The sequence below is a fragment of the Melanerpes formicivorus genome, unplaced genomic scaffold, assembly GCF_026170545.1.
Source record: "Melanerpes formicivorus ecotype bairdi unplaced genomic scaffold, bMelFor1.0.p_v2 SCAF_3, whole genome shotgun sequence".
NCBI classification, from domain to species: Eukaryota; Metazoa; Chordata; class Aves; order Piciformes; family Picidae; genus Melanerpes; species Melanerpes formicivorus.
The window spans coordinates 12,238,615-12,259,578 of NW_027142355.1; the positions used below are offsets into that span (position 1 = coordinate 12,238,615).

The window sequence follows — 20,964 nt, forward strand, 5'->3', positions numbered from 1 at the left end:
AGAAGGCTTCAGAGAGACCTTATAGTTACACTTCAGTATATGCTGGGGACCTAGAGGAAGGCTGGGCAAGGACTGTTTAGAAAGGCCTATAGCAATAGGACAAGGGACAATAGTTTTAAACTGGAGCAGGGTAGATTTTAGCTAGACACATAGAAGTTGTTCTTTACAATAATAGTGAGAAATACTAAGGTTGCCCTTAGCCACATCCCTCATCCCTGGAGACTTTCAGGAACAGACTTGATGTGGCCTGCTTACTGCTGGGGAGCTGGACAAGATGACCTTTGAGGGTTTCCTCCAACGTGATCCAATCTGTGAAATGGCTTTTGCACCATGTAGGTTAAGTAACAATTTCTTTGAAATTAGTGAAAAGGCCTTCATACAGAAATAAAAGCAGAGTGTTGTTGATGTGCTGATGGGAAGTTGCACATCATCTTTTTTCGTGCAATGATAAGGACACAGAAGAAAAAAAAAGTAGTTGCTGTTCCACAAAAGTGGCCTTGTCCACCAAATATTTTGGGTGTTGTCACAGCTCTTACAAACAATAAAAGATACTGTTTAGAAAAAGTGTCTCACATTTTGAGCAAAAATTAGTTTGAGGCAAAGAACTGTTTAATAATCACGTTAATGCTACAAAGGTCCTGTATTTAGTCAAGAAATTTTAAGTGATGTTTGAACAAAAGTGAGAGCTAATAATATATAATTACTCTTAACAATATAATTCATGAACATGACAGTATGAAGCTCAATGCAAAGCACCCTAGAGGCATTTTTTTTTCAAAGTGCAGATAAGAGAACAGAATCAGGCAAAAGGGATAAAAAAAAACCTCTAATACAAGACTCAAGAAGTCAAGAATCATGTCAAGTTTCATGAATCAAGTATAAATCAAATATATGTACAGGAATGTTGCCTTACTGATTGCAGAATAACCTGCATTATTCAGTATCACTTGCTCTGCTATCCAGCAGGCTCTCTGATGTCCTTCCAGCAGTCTGCTTTTGCCTAGTCTGCACATCTCTGGAGCAAAATTCAGCATAGTGAGGTGATCAGCTAGTGTAACAATTGCTTATAAACAAAGAGTGCATAAAAAATGGAAATTAATATAAACTGAGTAACAACAGCATGGTACTAGACTAATACTTGAGTAGGATTTACTTCAGATACATTTGGTAATGTCAAATTTAAACTATGCACCTAGGTTCTTGCTACACTCACTAGGAAGGCATACTGGCAAATTACTCCAGTTCAGATGGAAACAATCAGACCATTTCCCCCTGCAGATACTGAAGTAGCTTAAATGATTAGTTCAATCCAGTTGTCTGATTTTTACATTGTTTGAAGTTACATGAGATGAGTGCTGAGGAATTTATCATGTAAGATGTCAATGTTCTGGCTTCTTCTATAGTAAAAAAAAAGTAGAAAACAAAAGGCAACACCCCCCCCAGTTAGAATAAAAAGGCATATATGTAAAAAGTATCCTTAACTTTGTTTTTTCAGTTTTTCATTTACAGATATGCAGAGAGGGATGTGAGCAATAATCTTTCAAACTGTTTGGGAGAGTGCAGAGGCTGATCATTACCTGAATTCCATTTTTTTTAATTTGTTTAAGATTTCACTTAGAATTGCAGCTACACAATATTATTTGTCTAATTTCTTCCTTTGCTTGTTGCTTAGCCTGGAGAGGAGGAGACTCAGGGGTGACCTTATTGCTCTCTACAACTATCTGAAGGGAAGTTGTAGACAGGTGGATGTCGGTCTCTTCTCCCAGGCAGCCAGTATCAGAACAAGAGGACACAGTCTCAGGCTGCACCAGGGGAGGTTTAGGTTGGATGTTAGGAAGAAGTTCTACACAGAGAGAGTGATTGCCCATTGGAATGGGCTGCCCAGGGAGGTGGTGGAGTCACCATCATTGGAGGTGTTCAGGAGGAGACTTGACGGGGTGCTTGGTGCCATGGTTTAGTTGTTTAGGTGGGTTGGATTGGTTGATGGGTTGGACACGATGATCTTGAAGGTCTCTTCCAACCTGGTTTATTATTATTCTATTATTATTATATGTCAGCTTCAGATTTTGGAAGAAACATTTCATTTCAAACACATGGGGTTTAATAAGAAATAAAGGTTGTATTTTATTAAGGTGTTCACTTGGCAATATAATTTCATTTTTCATTATTAGTTTTGCCAAATCCTTTAAAATGTGATATATTTACACTTGATCATACTACAATATTTTTTTAAAGTAATCTAAATGAGGAATAGAGGATATTTACTAATATGGCTTTTTTAATTTTGTATTTCCAGCAAATATCTAATAAAGAAGGATGAATTTTCACTAGCAGGTGTTTATAGAGCATAAATGTGATAAGAAAGCTTATAAATCAGCATGCTTCACAATGGAACCAAAAAGGCTGAGAAAACTGAAATTGGTTTTGGATCTTGTCAACAAGGAAATGAATGGCAGCACAGGATAAATTTGCCTATTATCATTACAAGATCTTTTGGGATGCAGCAGCACAGTATTGTTAGCTATAATACTAGAAGGAAATTGCACAAGCAGTATTAAAGACATCATAGTAGAATAAATAATATACTCGTAAAAATCCAAATGTAAGTGTACATCTATATATGTACAATATAAATGAAGTTTAATAGGAAATAGTTAAGACAGACCATTTTAAAAATAATGAAGCATCATCTTATTCTTGTATTACATGAAAGTTCTACTACCATAATCTATAAGTACAGTTTCTAATCAAAATATGCTCAAATATTTTTGAAAGAACAAGAGGTATCAATCCAGTCTGACCAAGAATTCCATTTTGTCTGTCAAAATAAGGGTAATTTGAAGGGCTGACTTCTTCAGAAAAGAAGTTACACTCAGTACGGTCAGCGAGCCTAAGAAAAGACTGCTCCTCTTGAATCAAGCAACAGAAATTCCACATATATTCCACCATCCTCTTCCTAGCAGTCAAGTTGTTTAAAACCCAGGTCTTCCAATTCCAGAGTTTATAATAATGAAGACAGGCATGGCAATGAACATTCAAATCCAATCTGAAATTTTGATCTCTAATAGGCAGTTTCTCCATTGCAATATTTAAGTGACCTTGAAGTAGCAACTGCAGGCTCATACATTTTACCACACTTAAGAATCAACTTTTATGAAGCAGTATTTTAAGCAAAAGAAAGTAAATTATTAAATGGATATGTCTCTCTTCATATATGTACTTTAACTGATAATATAATGAGATTCATGAAACTGATTTTACAGATCACAAAGCATTCCATCTTGCTGGCTCTGTGTATGAATATACACACATATCTGAAACCGGCTCATATATCAACACTTACTGCAACTACAGAAGAAAACAGAACTGTAGCACAGCAAAACTGCTTCTACATATTGATAAATACCATTCACTAGTGCTGTTCCGGGCACTGTATATATATTTTAAAACTTTCATAAATATGCATGGATAATCCTAAACAATTAATGTCTTACCTTCCATCTCTATCCCAATCGTACACTTCTACTTTAATTGTCCTACAAAAAACCAAACACAATGAACATATTAAAAACATATTTAAATGTACTAGTAATGTCTATAAGATTTGTATTTTAATATCCTATGGGTACATCTATTGTGCCAAATCCATAAGGCAGAATTCTTTAAGCCTTAAAGCATTAGCAAAGTTTTTCAGAACATTAACAAACTGGAACTTATTGTGGAGGTTTCTTCGGTATCTGCTGGAAAACAGGTATCTACTGTGAGGTAATAACATCTTACAGGGAAAAAAGGGCAATACATACATATTTGAGAAGTATGCAGAGTTTGAGTGCCTTAGGAAACAAAATTACTAAGCAGTAAAGTACAGATTAAAAGCAATGCTCACAATACAAAGTAAAGTACATTACAGCAGAAAGGAATTCTAGTCAATACATTTTGGTTCTTGAATGAAAATAACTACTTCAGAATAAAATAAAACTCTGGTAGACAATATTAATACTTTCTAAACATTTTACAGTAGTGAAAGATGAAAACTGTGAGACACACCTAAGATTTTGTGAAGGCCCTGTATGTGGTTGCAGATGAAAGAATTTGTAGTTCTTTAAAGACTGCATTTTTCATCTCCTAAAATAATTGCTAGCTTGCAAGAGAGGAGGAGGTTGCTTGGCTAACTGACTAAAGAGGACAGAAAAGAGCAGCATCTTTTTGTTTGTTTGTTGAGAAGGCTCCAGGGAGACCTTATTGTGGCCTCTTAATATATAAAAGGGCATTGCAGGAAAGACGGAGATTAAGACTTCAATGAATCCTACCTGGCCTAAAATTAATAGAACATGACAGAAAAATAACACCTGTAGATTTCATATATTTCAAGCAACAACTTGTTAATTCTTATTTTTCAGAACACTTTCACATGAAGTCATCAGGCCTGTGGCATCAGAGGGGACAGGAAATTACTTTAAAATTCGCTTCCAGAGAAGTTGTTGCCCATTCTTCCTGTGAGATACAGTTTAATAGATACTTGGAAGGGAATCGTTGGGTTTTTAACACTAGGTTTATCAACATGTGGTACTATGTATACCAACAGATTCATGCCTCTTTTCCACCTTTTCTTGTGGTAGTCTCAAAAAAGCAAAGAAGGAGTTGCTTTATCTTGATGTTTCTCTTTTCCACTCAAAGTTAATGGTTATGACCACAACATTTGTTACTTTGTATCCTGCTTGTGCAATTTCAGTTTGGGGTTAAGTTACCTCAGAATGAAAACTGCTTAAATTTCAAGTTACACTGTGCAAAGAAGTCAAGAACAACTCCAAGCCTACTTCATCCCACCCAGTTTTTGACCCCTGAAAGGAAAATTCATTTAATGTAGTAAAAAATATGCAGTAACACAGAGGCCTTTTTTGTTAGAGCACCATTATTTGATTTCTGTGTTGTTACTATTAATGCTAACCAGGATACACTAGTAAGTTAAGAATTACCTAAGGTTTAGTGTGACTTAAATTTTGAATTGTCTTACAAATCTGTGTTCAAATAGCCAAAGAATCTCAGTAAGAAAGCCCAAATTGAGATAAGTTTTTGAGAAGCATCTTCAGACATGCAACTTCAGTAAGAGGAGCTCTTCCTTTAATAAAGTTCCTCTCTCCCAAAATCTTATATTAAAAGGATTGATCACAGATCTTGAGTTTTACCTACTTTGCATGACATGCAAGATATCAGAAGGTCTCTCAAGTCTTCATATGCTAATATTTTACCCTTTTTATTCTGCTGGTTGAGCTTAGAGGATGGGTTCCCTACATTCTAATTATTTTTTTTTAATCTCTTTAATTTAAAAATAATAAAATTAAGGTTAGAGCAGCCCATTCCAATGCTTAACAACTCTCTCTGCGAAGAACTTTCTCCTCACCTCGAGTCTAAACTTCCCCTGGCGCAGCTTGAGACTGTGTCCTCTTGTTCTTGTGCTGGTTGCCTGGGAGAAGAGACCAACCCCCTCCTGGCTACAACCACCCTTCAGGTAGTTGTAGACAGCAATAAGGTCTCCCCTGAGCCTCCTCTTTTCCAGGCTACACAACCCCAGCTCCCTCAGCCTCTCCTCATAGGGCTTGTGCTCGAGGCCTCTCCCCAGCCTCGTTGCCCTTCTCTGGACACGTTCAAGTGTCTCAATGTCCTTCTTCAATTGAGGGACCCAGAACTGGACATTTACTCTCCCCAAAACCAGAAAGATCATTTACTGTGATATATTCTTAATAATGATGTTATACTCACTTTTTACATCTATCACAGAACCCAGAGGAACCAGAAGCTGATCTCTGAAAATATCATTTTTGGAACAGACTTTTCAGGTTTATGATTTTTAGAATTCCCACTTTGGTCTTAGGAATCTAATTCTTACCTTTAGAAACTAAAGTTTTCAAATAAAAACAATCTCAAACTTTGGATGCTTTTTGAGGACTATCAGCAGATATTAACAAGCATTTCTTAATTTATAACTTGATTGGTTTAGGATGGATAGTGAAATTCCATGGAGCCTTTGATTCATAAGGCATTCACTGAGCTCCTTGTGGTGAAGGCATTCAAAGTAGAATCAACATGAGAAAACAGTAGTTAGACAATAATTTGAGTCATATGATTATAATTTTAAATTGTCTTTTGAAATGCTGGAGTTATTGTGGTAGAGGCATATTGAAATATCTTTAATTATTATAAAACTCCTTTTTCTTTAATATGATAAATAGTGCAGCATCTAGAGACACTAGTTCCACGAGCACTATTTTGCTTATGCATTATGCACATAAACCCACATATGAGTTACAAATTCTATTTGATTAGAATGTACTAATTATGAAATTGCTGCACTTTTATTTGCGTCTAACTGAAAGAGTATCCAACATGCCCAACAACTGTATCAAGTATTTTCACATGGAGGATGTTAGGAACACAGAAGAAACCTTCTTCCTTCAATTGGAAGGAGTATGACATCAAGCACCAGAGGAGTATTCCAGCTCAAAGCAGCTAAGATCTGCTAGGAAAGACTAAAAACAGCCATTCCTCCTGCAAATGATTTAAAAATACCACTTTCCCAGGGAAAAAAACCAAATAAAAAAAACAACATGGCAACCTTACCCTCCCCCACCCCTCCTCATAACACACCCTCCCTGCCCCAAACACAAGTCAATTAGCTTTACCTTTTAATAAAGACCTTATAAAGAGGGCTTGAAGTTCACTACTCTGAAAACATTGTTTATCTAAGTGAATACAAGCACTTCTTACTCCCTTGCTCCTTCATATTGTCTACCAAGATTCAGTCAGGGTATTCAAGAGTTGGTTTGGTAATACCAGAGGTATTACCTCTGTAAATTACCTAGTAATTTAGACATTCAGGAATGCCTTCATGGAAAGTGATAATAGTAATTTTTGTGTACACAATTCACTGAATAATTAGCTTGATAAAGCAATATAATGGAGTTATTACATTACGAAATCATGTACTGCTTTAACATAAAATGTACATGAGTGGAGGGTAATCACACACATGGAAGATGAAAATACTGCCCAAAGAATACAGATCATTGTTTTTCATTGAAACTTCCTTAAAACTAGTGTGAATGCTAGTCATGGTGGCCATTTTCCAAGTTACTGTCTTCTCTCTCTAATTGCTTCTTAATCACACCATAGAGATGAAATCACCACTAATGTTTCCTGCATATTTAGTATATTGGCTTTATTTTACTAAATTCCTTAATGTGATGAATGGTTTTGAATGTAAGTCCTTTCAAAATGCTGATAAAATAATCTAAATAGCATCTCCTAGGAACTGAAATGCATAGAAAAACTTTCACATGAAAAGATACCTGTGTTAGAAGGAAAGGAAAGTTTAATCTATAGCTTACCGGTCATAGTCTCCATTACACAATGCTCTGACAGAAATCTTGAATGCTTGCCACACGGGATTTAATGTATTTTTTACGACTTCTGTTTTGTGGCAGATTGTAAAACTGCAGTAAAACAAAAAGATACATTTTGTATTTACTACTTCTTCTGTATCATCAAACTCAACTCCCAAGAGCTGTAATTTATACTCACTCATACAATATCCACATGAAATTAGAGATAAGAAGAACAGAAATGCAGAGAAATCACAGAGAAAGGAAGACTGAAGAGGACAGACCTATTTGGGAGAGATTACAGACTAGGGTGCTGAACAACTCCAAATCAAGAATCTTTTTACCCCAAACTTTGATGTGAATTACAACCATTCAGTGAGTTATTTCAGGCAAAAGCAGTCTCCACCTCACTTGCTTAAATGGGCCTTGTACAGCCAGGAATCATTCACAGATACAGAAGGAAAAGTGATCTGCTAAGGATTTGATTCTTGTCAACTAAGTTAGAGAAGTCACAGCTTCCTGATTCTTGTTCCTCATTTTGTGTCTGATTATTTAACCAGGGCTCTTTCCGGTAACATATAAGCCTCTGTGATATCTCATAATCACCTCCTGTCAGGTGAAATACAATTTATTGGTTTAATACCTTCTGTTTTCTCTAAATGATGCCACATGAAAATACTTCTTTTGAATCCTAGTCTTGCAAACAAGTTGTTCAAAAGAAGGTACGAGGCAAGTTCAGTGGTGAAATCGCTACTGAAATTCTACACAAAGACATAATTAAAGCTGTCCTTTGAGGGAATATCTTAAGTTCCAAAGGTCTACGTTTTTAACCTGGATACAGGCCTGAAGGCATGCCTGAAGCTAAGAGGCAGAAAAAAGGAGCATCCTTCTGCCCATGAGTGGCAAGTACTGTCTTGGTCTCCTCCCAGATTGAGGAGACCAATAAAGAATCCATGGCTCAACGCTTGCCTCTTGGAAGACAGTGAAGAGGCATCACACTCAAGGCTAATAAAAACCGCCTATAGCAGTACACCCAGTAATGCCCAGAGAATTTCCATTATTGACCTTAATGTCACTCACAAAGGAGCCATAACTCCTTCAGGTTTGGAACTGAAGATATTCAGCATCTATTCAGGAAGTTGTTCCTATAATCTGTGTCCAAGAGGAAAGAACCAGGGACAGACATATATACCCATAAACAGGTTTACATTAACAACTGTTCCACTTAAGCTACTGAAACATGCTAACATGTCTGGTCTTTGGTTTCATACAGTGTTACGTGAGGACTATCAGTAACCAAGAAAAATTAACCCCACGTAAGCAGTATGCTGACCAGAAGAGTGCATGTCAAGTCTTAGCAACAGAACAGGAGAGACTAGCATACTTTAACAACTTAAAGCATAAACATAGAAAAATCTAGTTTACAAGTGGCTATTTGCTATTTAAGGCTTCTCTGAATTTAATTTCCTGGAACTCTGTCAAAAACATATTTCCTAATTTGCAGTATTTTTATCTGAAACAAGTTCTAACCGTTAACATATTCTGCAGCTACAACTTTGAGAATTCTGTTTGATTTAAAGGCATACTCTCTCTTAACAGATGTAATGCCACTTAACTATTTTTATTACAAGTAATTTTCATAGTGCCCTAGATTTAGACACATTTAACTCTTAAACCCCTGCACTGCCATTCGTTACAAAGTTTTGTTACAAAGTTTTGTTTCTAAACTACATAACGTGATACACTTAAAACCAAGCAACATTATAAAAGAAACACATTAAAACTGTATTATAAGTCAGTCATCTACTGTTTAGCAGGAGAAATATTTAAAAAGCATCTACCTGCCATCTTCATTGCTTCGATGAAATACAAGGAAAGGGTCAGATTTCCCAAAGAAGTCTTTCTTGTCTAGTTTGTTTGCACAAAATTGCATTAGAACTGAATCCTGAGTGGATAACACAGAGAAATTACACAGAGCATGTAGTTTACTACACTAAAAAAAAGCAAACAAACAAAAAACCAACAACAAACAAAAAACCCACACTGACTAATATATATAGGCAGAAAACAAAATAAATTAGGATTTCTGCCTTCTAGACACCCTCTACACATTTGCATTCCTCCAATGTCCTTATAGTACTGAATCCAAGAATCTGCTTAAATGCCTCCAAATTTTCCCAGTTTTATGACATCTGAAGTTGGGGGTTTGAGTAGATGACCTTTGGAGGTCTCTTCCAGTCCAGACTATTCTATGATAAATTGCATTCTGAGGGAAGTAGGAAACTAGGTGACAAAGGAGATGGAAAAGTCCATGTTTGAACTAGAGTGGAGCGAATCTGGAAGAACACAAAGGCCTTGGAAGGCATCTACTATCTGTCTTCATTAAAAGAGAAATAATAAAAAAAATCCTGCTCTGATTATGGTGTTTATTGAGAAATGCTTAGGGTGATGTCACACATCTCTTAAGAATGATAGGAGCTTAACTTAAGAAACATAGAAATAGAGTTTCTACTGGAAAGCAATTAAATGATGCACTCATTGTGACATATGATAAAAGTGTGAACATTTTTATCATGTACTATGTATAAAAATATGAGCCAATAAAACAAGAGGGAAAAGACAGGCATTTTCCATGACCACACTTCTTCATTTGTACTAGTGACACAGGAATTTCCTACTGCTAAATGGAAGTAAAATAAGAATGAGTTCATGCAGCCTATTAACATAACTGTGCAGGACCAGTATGTCCCCTGGAAAGGTAATAAGATTTGAGCTCATGTGCTGTTGAAATATACCACTTATACCACTTCTGCACAGAAATAATGCAAACTTCACTAAGCTGGAAATAAGGCACAAAATTAATGATTTCTTTTTACTTCAAGTATCTAATGAAAATAAGGCCTAAGCGGACTAACTATTGGAGGTGTTAGCAAGTAGTTAATTGCTATTACATAAAGAGAAAAAAGTTAACCATGTATGACATGGCATAAAAGTTAGAAGTTACAGGATCACAGGATGTCAGAGGTTGGAAGGGATCCAAAGAGATTATCGAGTCCAACCCCCCTGCCAGAGCAGGACCATAGAATCTAGCTCAGGTCACAGAGGAACACATCCAGACAGGCCTTGAAAGTCTCTGGAGAAGGAGACTCTACAACCTCTCTGAGAAGCCTGTTTCAGTGGTCTGTGACCCTTACAGTGAAGAAGTTCCCCCTTGTGTTGAGGTGGAACCTCCTGTGCTGCAGCTTACATCCATTGCCCCTTGTCCTATCACAGACAGCAAGTGAGAAGAGTCTGTCCCCTCCCTGCTGACACTCAGCCCTCAGATATTTATAAACATGTATTAAATCCTCTAAGTCTTCTCTTTTCCAGACTAAAAAGCCCCAGGTGCCTCACCTTCTCCTCATAAGGCATGTGCTCCAGTCCCCTAATCATCCTTGTAGCCCTCTGTTGGACCCTCTCCAGCAGATCACTGTCCCTCTTAAACTGGGGAGCCCAAAACTGAATGCAGTACTCAAGGGGCAGAGTAGAGGGGAAGAAGAAGCTCCCTTGATCTGCTGGACACACTCTTCTTAATACACCCCAGGATCCCATCGGCCTTCTTGGCCACCAGGGCACATTGCTGTCCCATGAATAACTTCTTATCCACCAGGATTCCCAGGTCGCTCTCCATGGGGCTGCTCTCCAGCAGATCACCTCCCAGCCTGTATTGGTGCAGGACTGGGCAGGACTGGTGCTGCACAGCCTTCAGCTGTATCAGCCAAGCCTCCCAGTTTGGTGTCATCAGCAAACTTGCTGAGCAGACACTGTGTTCCCTCATCGATGTCATTGATGAAGATGTTCAACAGCACCAAACCCAGCACTGATCCCTGGGGTACTCCACTAGTTACAGCTCTCCAGCTGGACCTGGCATCATTACACAAAAGGTGAAGCATTGCCACCTTACACCACCCAGAGAGAAATCTCTTCAAATCCCAAAGGTATTTTTGAAGGTTTATGCAAAAGTCATGGCAATCTGGTGAAGTCCCCACAGACTGGAAAAGGGGAAACATTGCCCCCATCTTCAAAAAGGGCAAGAAGGAGGAACCAGGGAACTACAGGCCAGTCAGTCTCACCTCTGTGCCTGGAAAGATCATGGAGCAGATCCTCCTGGAGTCACTACTCGCTCAAAAGAATAGTGAAGAGGTGATTGGGAACAGTCAGCATGGCTTTGCCAAGGGCAAATCCTGCCTGACCAACCTGGTGGCCTTCTATGAGCAGGTGACAAAATTAATAGATGAGGGGCGAGCAACTGATGTCATTTACCTGGACCTGAGCAAAGCTTTCGACAGTGTCCCGCACCACATCCTGGTCTCCAAACTGGTGACACATGGGTTTGATGGGTGGACCACTAGATGGATAAGGAACTGGCTTGATGGCTGCACCCAAAGAGTGGCTGTCAATGGCTCCATGTCCCAGTGGAGGCCAGTGACAAGCGGAGTCCCTCAGGGATCAGTCCTGGGACCTGTCTTATTCAACATCTTTGTGGGGGACATGGACAGTGGCATTGAGTGCACCCTCAGCAAGTTTGCTGATGACACCAAGCTGTGTGGTGCAGCAGACACGCTGGAGGGAAGGGAGGCCATCCAGAGGGACCTTGACAGGCTGGAGAGGTGGGCACAAGCCAACCTCATGAAGTTCAATAAGAGCAAGTGCAGGGTCCTGCATCTGGGTCAAGGCAATCCCAGGCACAAATACAGGCTGGGCAGTGACTGGCTGGAAAGTAGCCCTGAAGAGAGAGACTTGGGGGTGCTGGTGGACAAAAAGCTCAACATGAGCTCTCAGTGTGCACTTGCAGCCTGCAAAGCCAATCAGATCCTGGGCTGCATCAGGAGAAGTGTGGCTAGCAGGTCGAGGGAGGTGATCCTTCCCCTCTACTCAGCCCTGGTGAGACACCACCTGGAGTACTGTGTCCAGTTCTGGAGCCCCTATTACAAGAGGGATGTGGAGGTGCTGGAAGGTGTCCAGAGAAGGGCCACAAGGATGATCAGAGGGCTGGAGCACCTCTCCTATGAGGGCAGACTGAAGGAGTTGGGGCTGTTCAGTCTGCAGAAGAGAAGGCTCCCAGGTGACCTAATTCTGGCCTTCCAGTATCTGAAAGGGGCCTACAGGAAGGCTGGGGAAGGACTTCTCAGGATCTCAGGTAGTGATAGGACTAGGGGGAATGGAATGAAGCTGGAGGTGGGGAGATTCAGGCTAGATGTGAGGAGGAGGTTCTTCACCATGAGAGTGGTGAAACCCTGGAATGTGTTGTCCAGGGAGGTGGTCGAGGCCCCGTCCCTGGGGGTGTTTAAGAGCAGGCTGGATGAGGCTCTGTCCAGCCTGATCTAGTGTGGGGTGTCCCTGCCCATGGCAGGGGGGTTGGAACTAGATGATCCTTGTGGTCCCTTCCAACCCTGAATGAAACTATGAAACTATTTAATCTTGTACTCTCCAGATCCCTTACACATTCTCACCAATGCCTGATACTACTGCTTTCTTAAGATCTGTGATCTTGTCAGTGTAAATTCTTCAAAGAAACACTCTACAGCCCCATCCAATATATATATCACACTTTGACAAACTAACTGCTTCCGCAGATCCTAATCAGTCTTTATCATCCCCCACCTATAATCCTTCCTAACTCTTCCAGTCTCTTATTCCCTATGATTTACAGACTGCTGCTAGTTTATTTAGTGCTGGGAAGCAACCTAGCTGGCTGTCAGGTGCTTTCTGACTAGTAAGCCTCTGACCAATCCACTTCTCCATGAACTCTAGGAGGCCAAGGAGCAGCAACACTCATGGGGAAGACCTTGACCACATTGTATCCCTCCACTTAACTGGTCAAATTTATCTCTGCCCCTCTTCCCCCAGCTTCTGTTCTTCACTAAATAAGGAGGCATCTGCCATTAATACACCACTTAAGTGTTTTTTTAAAGAAAAATTCCATGGCAATTCTTTGAAGTATCTTACTACTTACCCCCCATAAACATTAATCTCACTTTTAAACATGACTTAGTATAACATCTTTTATTGTATGGTTAAAAACCCAGAATATTACTTTGATGTTCATGCAATGTCAGTATTCCATAATGGAAGTACAATTCCATGGCTGAAACAAATGGATCTTTGTTAAAAATCAGATACTAAGAAATGAAAATGTGATTAATTACTTGAGGAAACAAACACTAGATTTAAAACTCATCTAAGAATTAAAAAAATTATGCTTCCTATTGTTTCCTGCTTCTTCTATCTAGAACTATGAGAAACTGTTAGGAAAAAAGTATACTAATTTCTTACATAAATGCCGATTTGTTCATTATACCTTTGACAATCTGGTGCAACATAAATCACAAATTTCATTTAAAACAAACAAACCAACCCAACAAAAGCAATCCACACATACTTACTCGGCAACAGCCTAGCTCCTCTGCTGTTACTATGACTGTTCCACATTTCTTGCCAGGAATTCCTCTGCAACAAAACACACCTCAGTTCCTAATTATCATTTCTGAAAGTTACAATTGACACAGATAAGCACAAGGCAAGCCATCAAGACACAAAAATGATGGCATGCTATACAGTTTCCTTTTTTTATCACTTGTCCTGTGTAAAAAGTTGGTTCATCATAAACAAATTGGTAAATGAGCTGCATATTTATCCTAACTAGCAAGAAACATATTCATTGCAACCTTACAGGAAATCATATAAAAAGTTAAAATAGAATGAAACTACAACCTAAGAATTTTATTTTCCATCTCCCTATTTTATTTAGGGACAATGCCACAGCTTACTGATTTGTGAAAAGCATCCTTTTGCAAATTTTCCTTAAACAAAATACCTAAGACATATTAAAAAATATACACCAGCCTTATTGTGCAACATTTTCCCTGAACTGTTTATGAAGCTGCAGCCTCAACATCAAGTACAGTAGCTGCAGAATAAGTTATAATTTATCCAAACAGTCCCTAAAAACATGCTGCTGCAGCAGCAGCAATCAAAACTCAGACCCTTAGCATAAAGAACACAAAGCCATGCATAGTCTGATTGTGTTCAGTGCCAGTAGCCTTTTTCAGTGGTGTGGGACAAGGAGGGAAGTACAAATATTGAGATGAAACTTTTTGTATGATGCAAGTCTAGAGTTTTTTCCATAATTAATGCTGTTGCTTATGCTAACTTTATTTCTAATTTTTTATTTCTTTATGTATAAAGTATTCTAATAAAACTACTTTCCAGTAAGATATTAAGGCACAAGCTTGGGGCAGAGCAGTTGAAAAGCTGCCTGCCAGAAAAGGACCTAAGGGTGCTGGTTGACAGCACACTGAACATGAACCAGCAGTGTGTTCAGATGGCCAAGAAGGGCAACAGAATCCTGGCTTGTATCAGCAATAGCATGGCCAGCAGAACTAAGGAACTCATGCCCCTGTACTCAGCACTGGTGAGACTGCACCTTGAATATTGTGTTCAGTTTGGGGCACCTCACTACAAGAAAGACACTGAGTTGCTGCAGTGCGTCCAGAGAAGGGCAACAAAGCTGGTGAAAGGTCTGGAGAACAAGGTTTCTGAGGAGCAGCTGAGGGAACTGGGATTGTTTAATCTGGAGAAAAGAAGGCTGAAGGGAGACCCCCATTGTTCTTGGCAACTCTCTGAAAGGCGGCTGTAATGAGGTGGGTGTTGGTCTCTTTACCCCAGTATCAAGTCTTATAATGAGAGAAAATAGCCTGAAACTGTGCCAGGGAAGTTTAGATTGGATATTAAGAAAAATTTCTTTACTGAAAGTGTGGTCAGGTATTGGAACAAGTTGCCCATGGAGGTGGTGAAGCCACCATTCCTGAAGGCGTTCAAGAAATGTGTAGACATGGCACTCTGAGACATGGTTTAATGGCCATGGTGGTGTTAGGTCAACAGTTGGAAATGATCTTAGAAGTCTTTTCCAACCAAAACAATTCTATGATTATATTTCTTAATTGATTGCATTGTTTAGCTTTTTCTATAAAAACTAGAGGACACTCCTGTACTTCTAGGGCAATATGTTAATGTGAACAGTTATTATTGTTCTTACTTTGCTTGCTAGTTATCTTAATGCTTATGAATTTTTGTACAATGCTCTACCACATTAAACAAGTTTAGCAAGACTGGTATAATAAAGAAATGGTAGGAAAACAATTTGTGGAAGCAGATGAAAGTTTAGGAGTAAATACTAATTTATGCAAGCTTGCCAAACAACTTGTTTAGAAGTTGATGTTTAAATGTGTAAGCAACACGTCAGAGAATGACACCCCTATACTGTTGGAGTCATTTGCCAGTAATCAGATTGACACATGACTGATCCCCTGGACCTGCTCAGTGCTGCATGGTTAAGTCTGAATTTCACAAGAAAAAGAGAGGACAGAGAAACTATTCAAGTTTTTGTGTGGAAATTTTAAATGACAATTTAATACATACAAAACTTCTGATACTCTTCCATTTAATGTGGCATGATTTACAAAGTGCAATACTTTAAGACCAAGCTGGAGAATTTCCTTGAAAGAACAGAAAGGAAAATCTGATAATTCTAAATGTTACATGATATGATTCACAGTTTTATCAGCATCTTCAAATCACATTTTTAAATTTGTCACCATTCAACAGCTCTAGACTGAAAATTACCTATTTTAGTCTCTGTAGTAACGGGATATTGATATTGCAATCTCAGATTTTCAAAAGATGAGAAAACAGCATTTCTGTTGAACAGTACTTCTTCAAAAACTTCTAAAGTTTGCTAGTAACATCAGCAGTAGAAATTAAATAGTTATCAGGGTGATACTGACTTCATATAGTAAAAGGTTTTAAAGAACAAATATCCATGACTCTGGCTTTGGCAGGGAAAGTAGAAATAGAAATCTCAGAAGCACAACTAAAAACTCAAAAATCACCACCTCTACAATTCTGTAGGTTATGGAAATTAAAATAGAAATCACTGTTATCTGAATTACTGTTAGCTGAACCAAAATTCTTCCTACTGAAGGTTTTGAACCCAGCTAACCATGCCATTGCAGACAGTCTGGGCGGTGAATGCAGAATAGAATAAACCAGGTTGGAAGAGACCGTCAAGATCATCGCGTCCAACCTATCATCCAACACCACCTAATCAACTAACCCATGCAACCAAGCACCCTATCAAGTCTCCTCCTGAACACCTCCAGTGATGGTGACTCCACCACCTCCCCAGGCAGCCCATTTCAATGGGCAATCACTCTCTCTGTGTAGAACTTCCTCCTAACCTCCAGCCTAAACCTCCCCTGGCACAGCCTGAGACTGTGTCCTCTTGTTCTGGTGCTGGCTGCCTGGGAGAAGAGACCAACCTCTGCCTGTCTACAACTTCCCTCCAGGTAGTTGTAGAGAGCAATAAGGCCACCGAGTCTCCTCTTCTCCAGGCTAAGCAAGCCCAGCTCCCTCAGCCTCTCCTCATAGGGCTTGTGTTCCAAACCCCTCACCAACTTTGTTGCCCTTCTCTGGACACGCTCCAGCAAGTCAACATCCTTCCTAAACTGAGAGGCCTTTGAAGAAAAAGCATCTAACCTGTCCTTTAGTAAGAAAAGTCTAATAGATTTATCCCACTTGTCAATGATTGTGCCAGATAATAAAGATTGCTAAAAATAAAGCTCTGATCACTTTGTGAAGACCTGAAGTAAAAATAAAGCTCTGATCACTTTGTGAAGACCTGAAGTAAAAATAAAGCTCTGATCACTTTGTGAAGACCTGAGGCTCAGCAAGCCTCATTTATGACAAACTGGTCAACAAATGGTTGCCATTTGATAGAGACCCTTGCGCCAGCCATCATGCAGTTGTAACACATAGCAGCCAGTATCTGTCTCAAACTGAAATTTGCACAGGAAGACATTTATGTGAAGATGTGCTTCATTTCAGCTTACGAACACAAAGGCCAAAGGATGCCAGAGAGATAAATGTGTCTGGCGTTTTCACCCTGAAGGATGAGGAAATCAGGGAAGCAATCCCCTGAAGACATCTGGGTATATATGTCAGAGAAAGATTTAAGATTGAATTCTTGATTGTGTAGTAGATGTGAAAAGTACACACAGTATAGTTGTATCTGAAAGCACTGGGTAAGGTCTGGTCTGATGTAATAACTAGGGTTCTCAAGGACATGCATCTTATAATAGAAGTATAATAATACTATGATGGTTGCCAAAAAGGAGAAATGCTTAATTGAGTTTAGCACAGAATTTCTTCACAGAACAAAAAGTTTCATTATTTAGGAACTAAAAGCTCTACTAAGTGATCTCTACAGTTTGTGGTGCTAATAAGTATGAACTTTGTATGCTCGTCTTGAGACTACAAGTGTGAAAAAATACTAGACCACTAGAAGACACTAGAGAATTTGTTCTCTTGCAAATTCTCTTACAAACAAATGTACAGTCAGCACAATATAAAATCTTCAGTGGTCACAGATCAGACCTAACAATAATACCTTGTGAGAAAACAACAACAAAATTTCAAGTTGATTTTATCACTGTAGGAAAATATATTTCTTGAAGATTCAACATGACAGACCAGTCCAACTGCCAGAGAAATATTGACTAATACTCTGTTTAAACCTAGAATGCAGTGTCAGTGCCAATCTTCTTTAGCTTTATAGAACAGCTGGTATTGAGCTACCCTGCAATTAGTTATATTGTACTGAAGCAACAACATAGAATTTATGTTTAGGCAACCAACTTCTCAGGGTAAGTTTCTCTGGAAAGGGTCACAGATTGCAGTTTGTGGGGTAGTAATGAGGCAATCTATGTCACATAACCACTGACAACTTCTGAGTTATCTGACACTCAGATATAGAAAATGTGCCACAAGGTGTGACTAAAGGTGCAAACGGAGTAAAGGAAGGCAGGATGTGAGGAAGAGCTATATTTCAGGCAGTCCTATTGGTTTGAGAGCCCAGGACTTGCAGGTGCTCTACAGTGATCACTTCTTTTTGGACAGTATTTGAAAGAAAGTATCTGGACAGTATTTGAGGACGTAAATAATTTGACTGTTCGAGAAACTGAACAAAAAATTATTATCAAATAAAAGGTCCTCAACAATACCTGCATGTCTCTAGACAAGGTACAATCTTGAGTAACTGTTTCCTTTAAGCAATTCCATAATTGAGACACAGTATCTCTAGCACCTATAGAAGTTTGAAATGACCCTCCAAAGACCACCTGGGTTTTAACAAGGACTAAAAGAAGAACCTTTCCACAGTTGCTAAAAGTCAGAGAAAGATGACAATTTACCTGGGAATTCAAACCTGAGAGGTTAAACCAAGCCTCTAACTCTACAAGCTAAAACTGCAATGAGGCAGAGGATGAAACATTTTTGGGATAATTAAAAAATTTACAGTGTTATCCCTGAACTCACACAACTTAGCTCACTGACAATCACAACCATAGATAAGAAGAATTAACAAATATATATAGGAAGTCCCAGTTCTACCGTTCAGATGTTTTTCTATCAATTATGTTCACAGACAAATTACAGGATAAAGAACTTCCCAAAATAGGCCAGCTGGCTCCAGTACAGCCTCATTAGAAGGCAATGCCACTCAGATGTGAATAACTAGCATTGAATGCTCATTAAGCTTTGCAATGACTCTGCCTCCTCGTTAAAGGGAATCCCTGCAGGAATGCACTTAGTAGATCCTGAAATAAGCACTGCTGAGGGTTTTAAGTGTGGCTAGCATCTCTGTAGAAAGATAGAACATGTAAATATCTAATTCTGAATAATGTCTGGGAAGGTGACACCCTCCTGAGGAGAAAAAAAACTGTCTAATTTTTGAAGTAGATACATCCGCATCTCATCCTTTCGTGCTAATAAAACCAGAGCATGAAAGGCCAGTCTGAGCAAATCCCACACATGTAGCTTGTCTTGAAACAGCTTTTAATGAATCCAGTAACCCAATAGGTAAAGAGAGTAAACGTTGCTGTTAAAATGTCAGATTCTCCATTTCATCTGCTTTGTATGACTAGATGTATTTTCCAAGAGAAATTATCCAGAGCAAAAGTTCACCTTGGCTCCTGGCCAGTCTGTAAAATAAAGTGCAACACTGATGTTTTTGAACAAAAAAACTAATAGTCACAGGGATAACAGGTAGCACACTAACGTAGTGTGAGCCAGTCTTCTGCAACAGACTGCACTGAATTCAAAGCCCTTAATGGTGTTGGAAATGGAGACAGAGGTTCAGGAGACATTCTCATACTTGCCAAGAGAAAATACTATCGGGTTTATGCTCCACAGGCATCTGCTGATGCCTTTAAAGTCAATGAAGGTGCAAATCATGTCTGTCATGAAGGCAAAGAAGTAAAATGTGTGTGTATGCTTTCACTTCTGCACTGCAATGGTGACCCTCTAGGCTTGAGATGTTTTGCCTTCATTTTGACAAAAGACAAGTGCATCTTTTCATGGTAGACTTTAAGGGAATTTTCCCAGGTTATATATAATCTAACTTGGAGTTGGCCAGCTCATTAGAGTAATGGAATCATAGAATGGTAGGACTTGGAAGAGACCTCTGGAGGTCATGTAATCCAAACCTCCTGCTAATACAGGTGCTCCTAAATCAGATTATACAGGAACATGTTCAGGCAAATTTGGGAAGTCTTCAGAGAGGGAGACTCCACAATCTCTCTGGGTAGCTGGCTCCAGTGCTCTGTCACCCTCAAAGTAGTTTCTCCTTAAGTTCAAGTGAAACCTCCTGTCTTATAGTTTGTGCCCACTACTTCTTGTCCTGTCACTGGCCACCAGTGAGAAGATCCAAGTCCCATATTCATGACCTTCACCCTTTAGATAGATATTTATATGAATTCATAAGATCCTCTTTCAGTCTTCTCTTTTCCAGGGTAAAGAGACCAAAGTCTCTCAGCCTCTCCTCATAAAAGAGATGCTCCAGTCCCCTAATCATAGTATCGTAATCTTGGCCCTCTGTTGGTCTCTCTCCAGTTGATCCCTGTCCCTCTTGAACTGAGGATGTCACAACTGGACACAATACTCCAGGTAAGCTTCAACAGGGCAGAGTAGAAGTGGAGAACCACCTCCCTCAGCCTGCTGGCCACACTCTTCTTAATGCTCCCCAGAATATCACTGGCCTTCTTAGCCATGAGGGCACATTGCTGGCTCCTGGTGAACTTGTTCTCAACCAGCACTTCCAGGTCATTCTCTGCAGGGCTGCTTTCCAGCCAGTCAACCCCTAACTTGTACTGATGCCTTCGGTTATTCCTCCTTAGGGGCAGGACTCCACACTTGCCCTTGTTGAACTTCATGGGATTCACCTCTGCCTGCCCAGGTCTCACTTCATGGTGGAGCAGCCTTCTCTTGTGTTAGCCCCTCCTCCCAGTTTTGTATCGTCAGCAAACTTGCTGAGAGTATACTCAGTTCCTTCATTCAGGTCATTGATGAGGATATTGAACAAGACTGGACTAAATAATGACCCCTGGAGGAACACCACTAGCCACAGGCCTCCCACTAGACCCTAACTGCAAGTGGAGAGGAATTAGAGGAAATCAGGAGTGTGCAATTACTATTAAAAGAAAATAAAAAC

General features: G+C 39.4%; 1 protein-coding gene across 3 annotated transcripts in view; it reads right to left on the reverse strand.

Moving 5' to 3' along the window:
- Positions 1 to 20,964, reverse strand: part of CPNE8 (copine 8) — an 85,759-nt gene that overhangs the window by 32,642 nt on the left and 32,153 nt on the right. For 2 of the 3 annotated variants that reach the window (XM_068166569.1, XM_068166562.1), the window contains exons 7-10: positions 13,805 to 13,868; positions 9,221 to 9,324; positions 7,386 to 7,490; positions 3,495 to 3,536 (exon numbers count right to left, since the gene is read on the reverse strand). In XM_068166569.1, coding sequence (XP_068022670.1) covers positions 3,495 to 3,536; positions 7,386 to 7,490; positions 9,221 to 9,324; positions 13,805 to 13,868 — 315 coding nt within the window. The remainder of the gene's footprint in view (positions 1 to 3,494; positions 3,537 to 7,385; positions 7,491 to 9,220; positions 9,325 to 13,804; positions 13,869 to 20,964) is intronic. The other variant, XM_068166579.1, reaches the window with a different exon arrangement.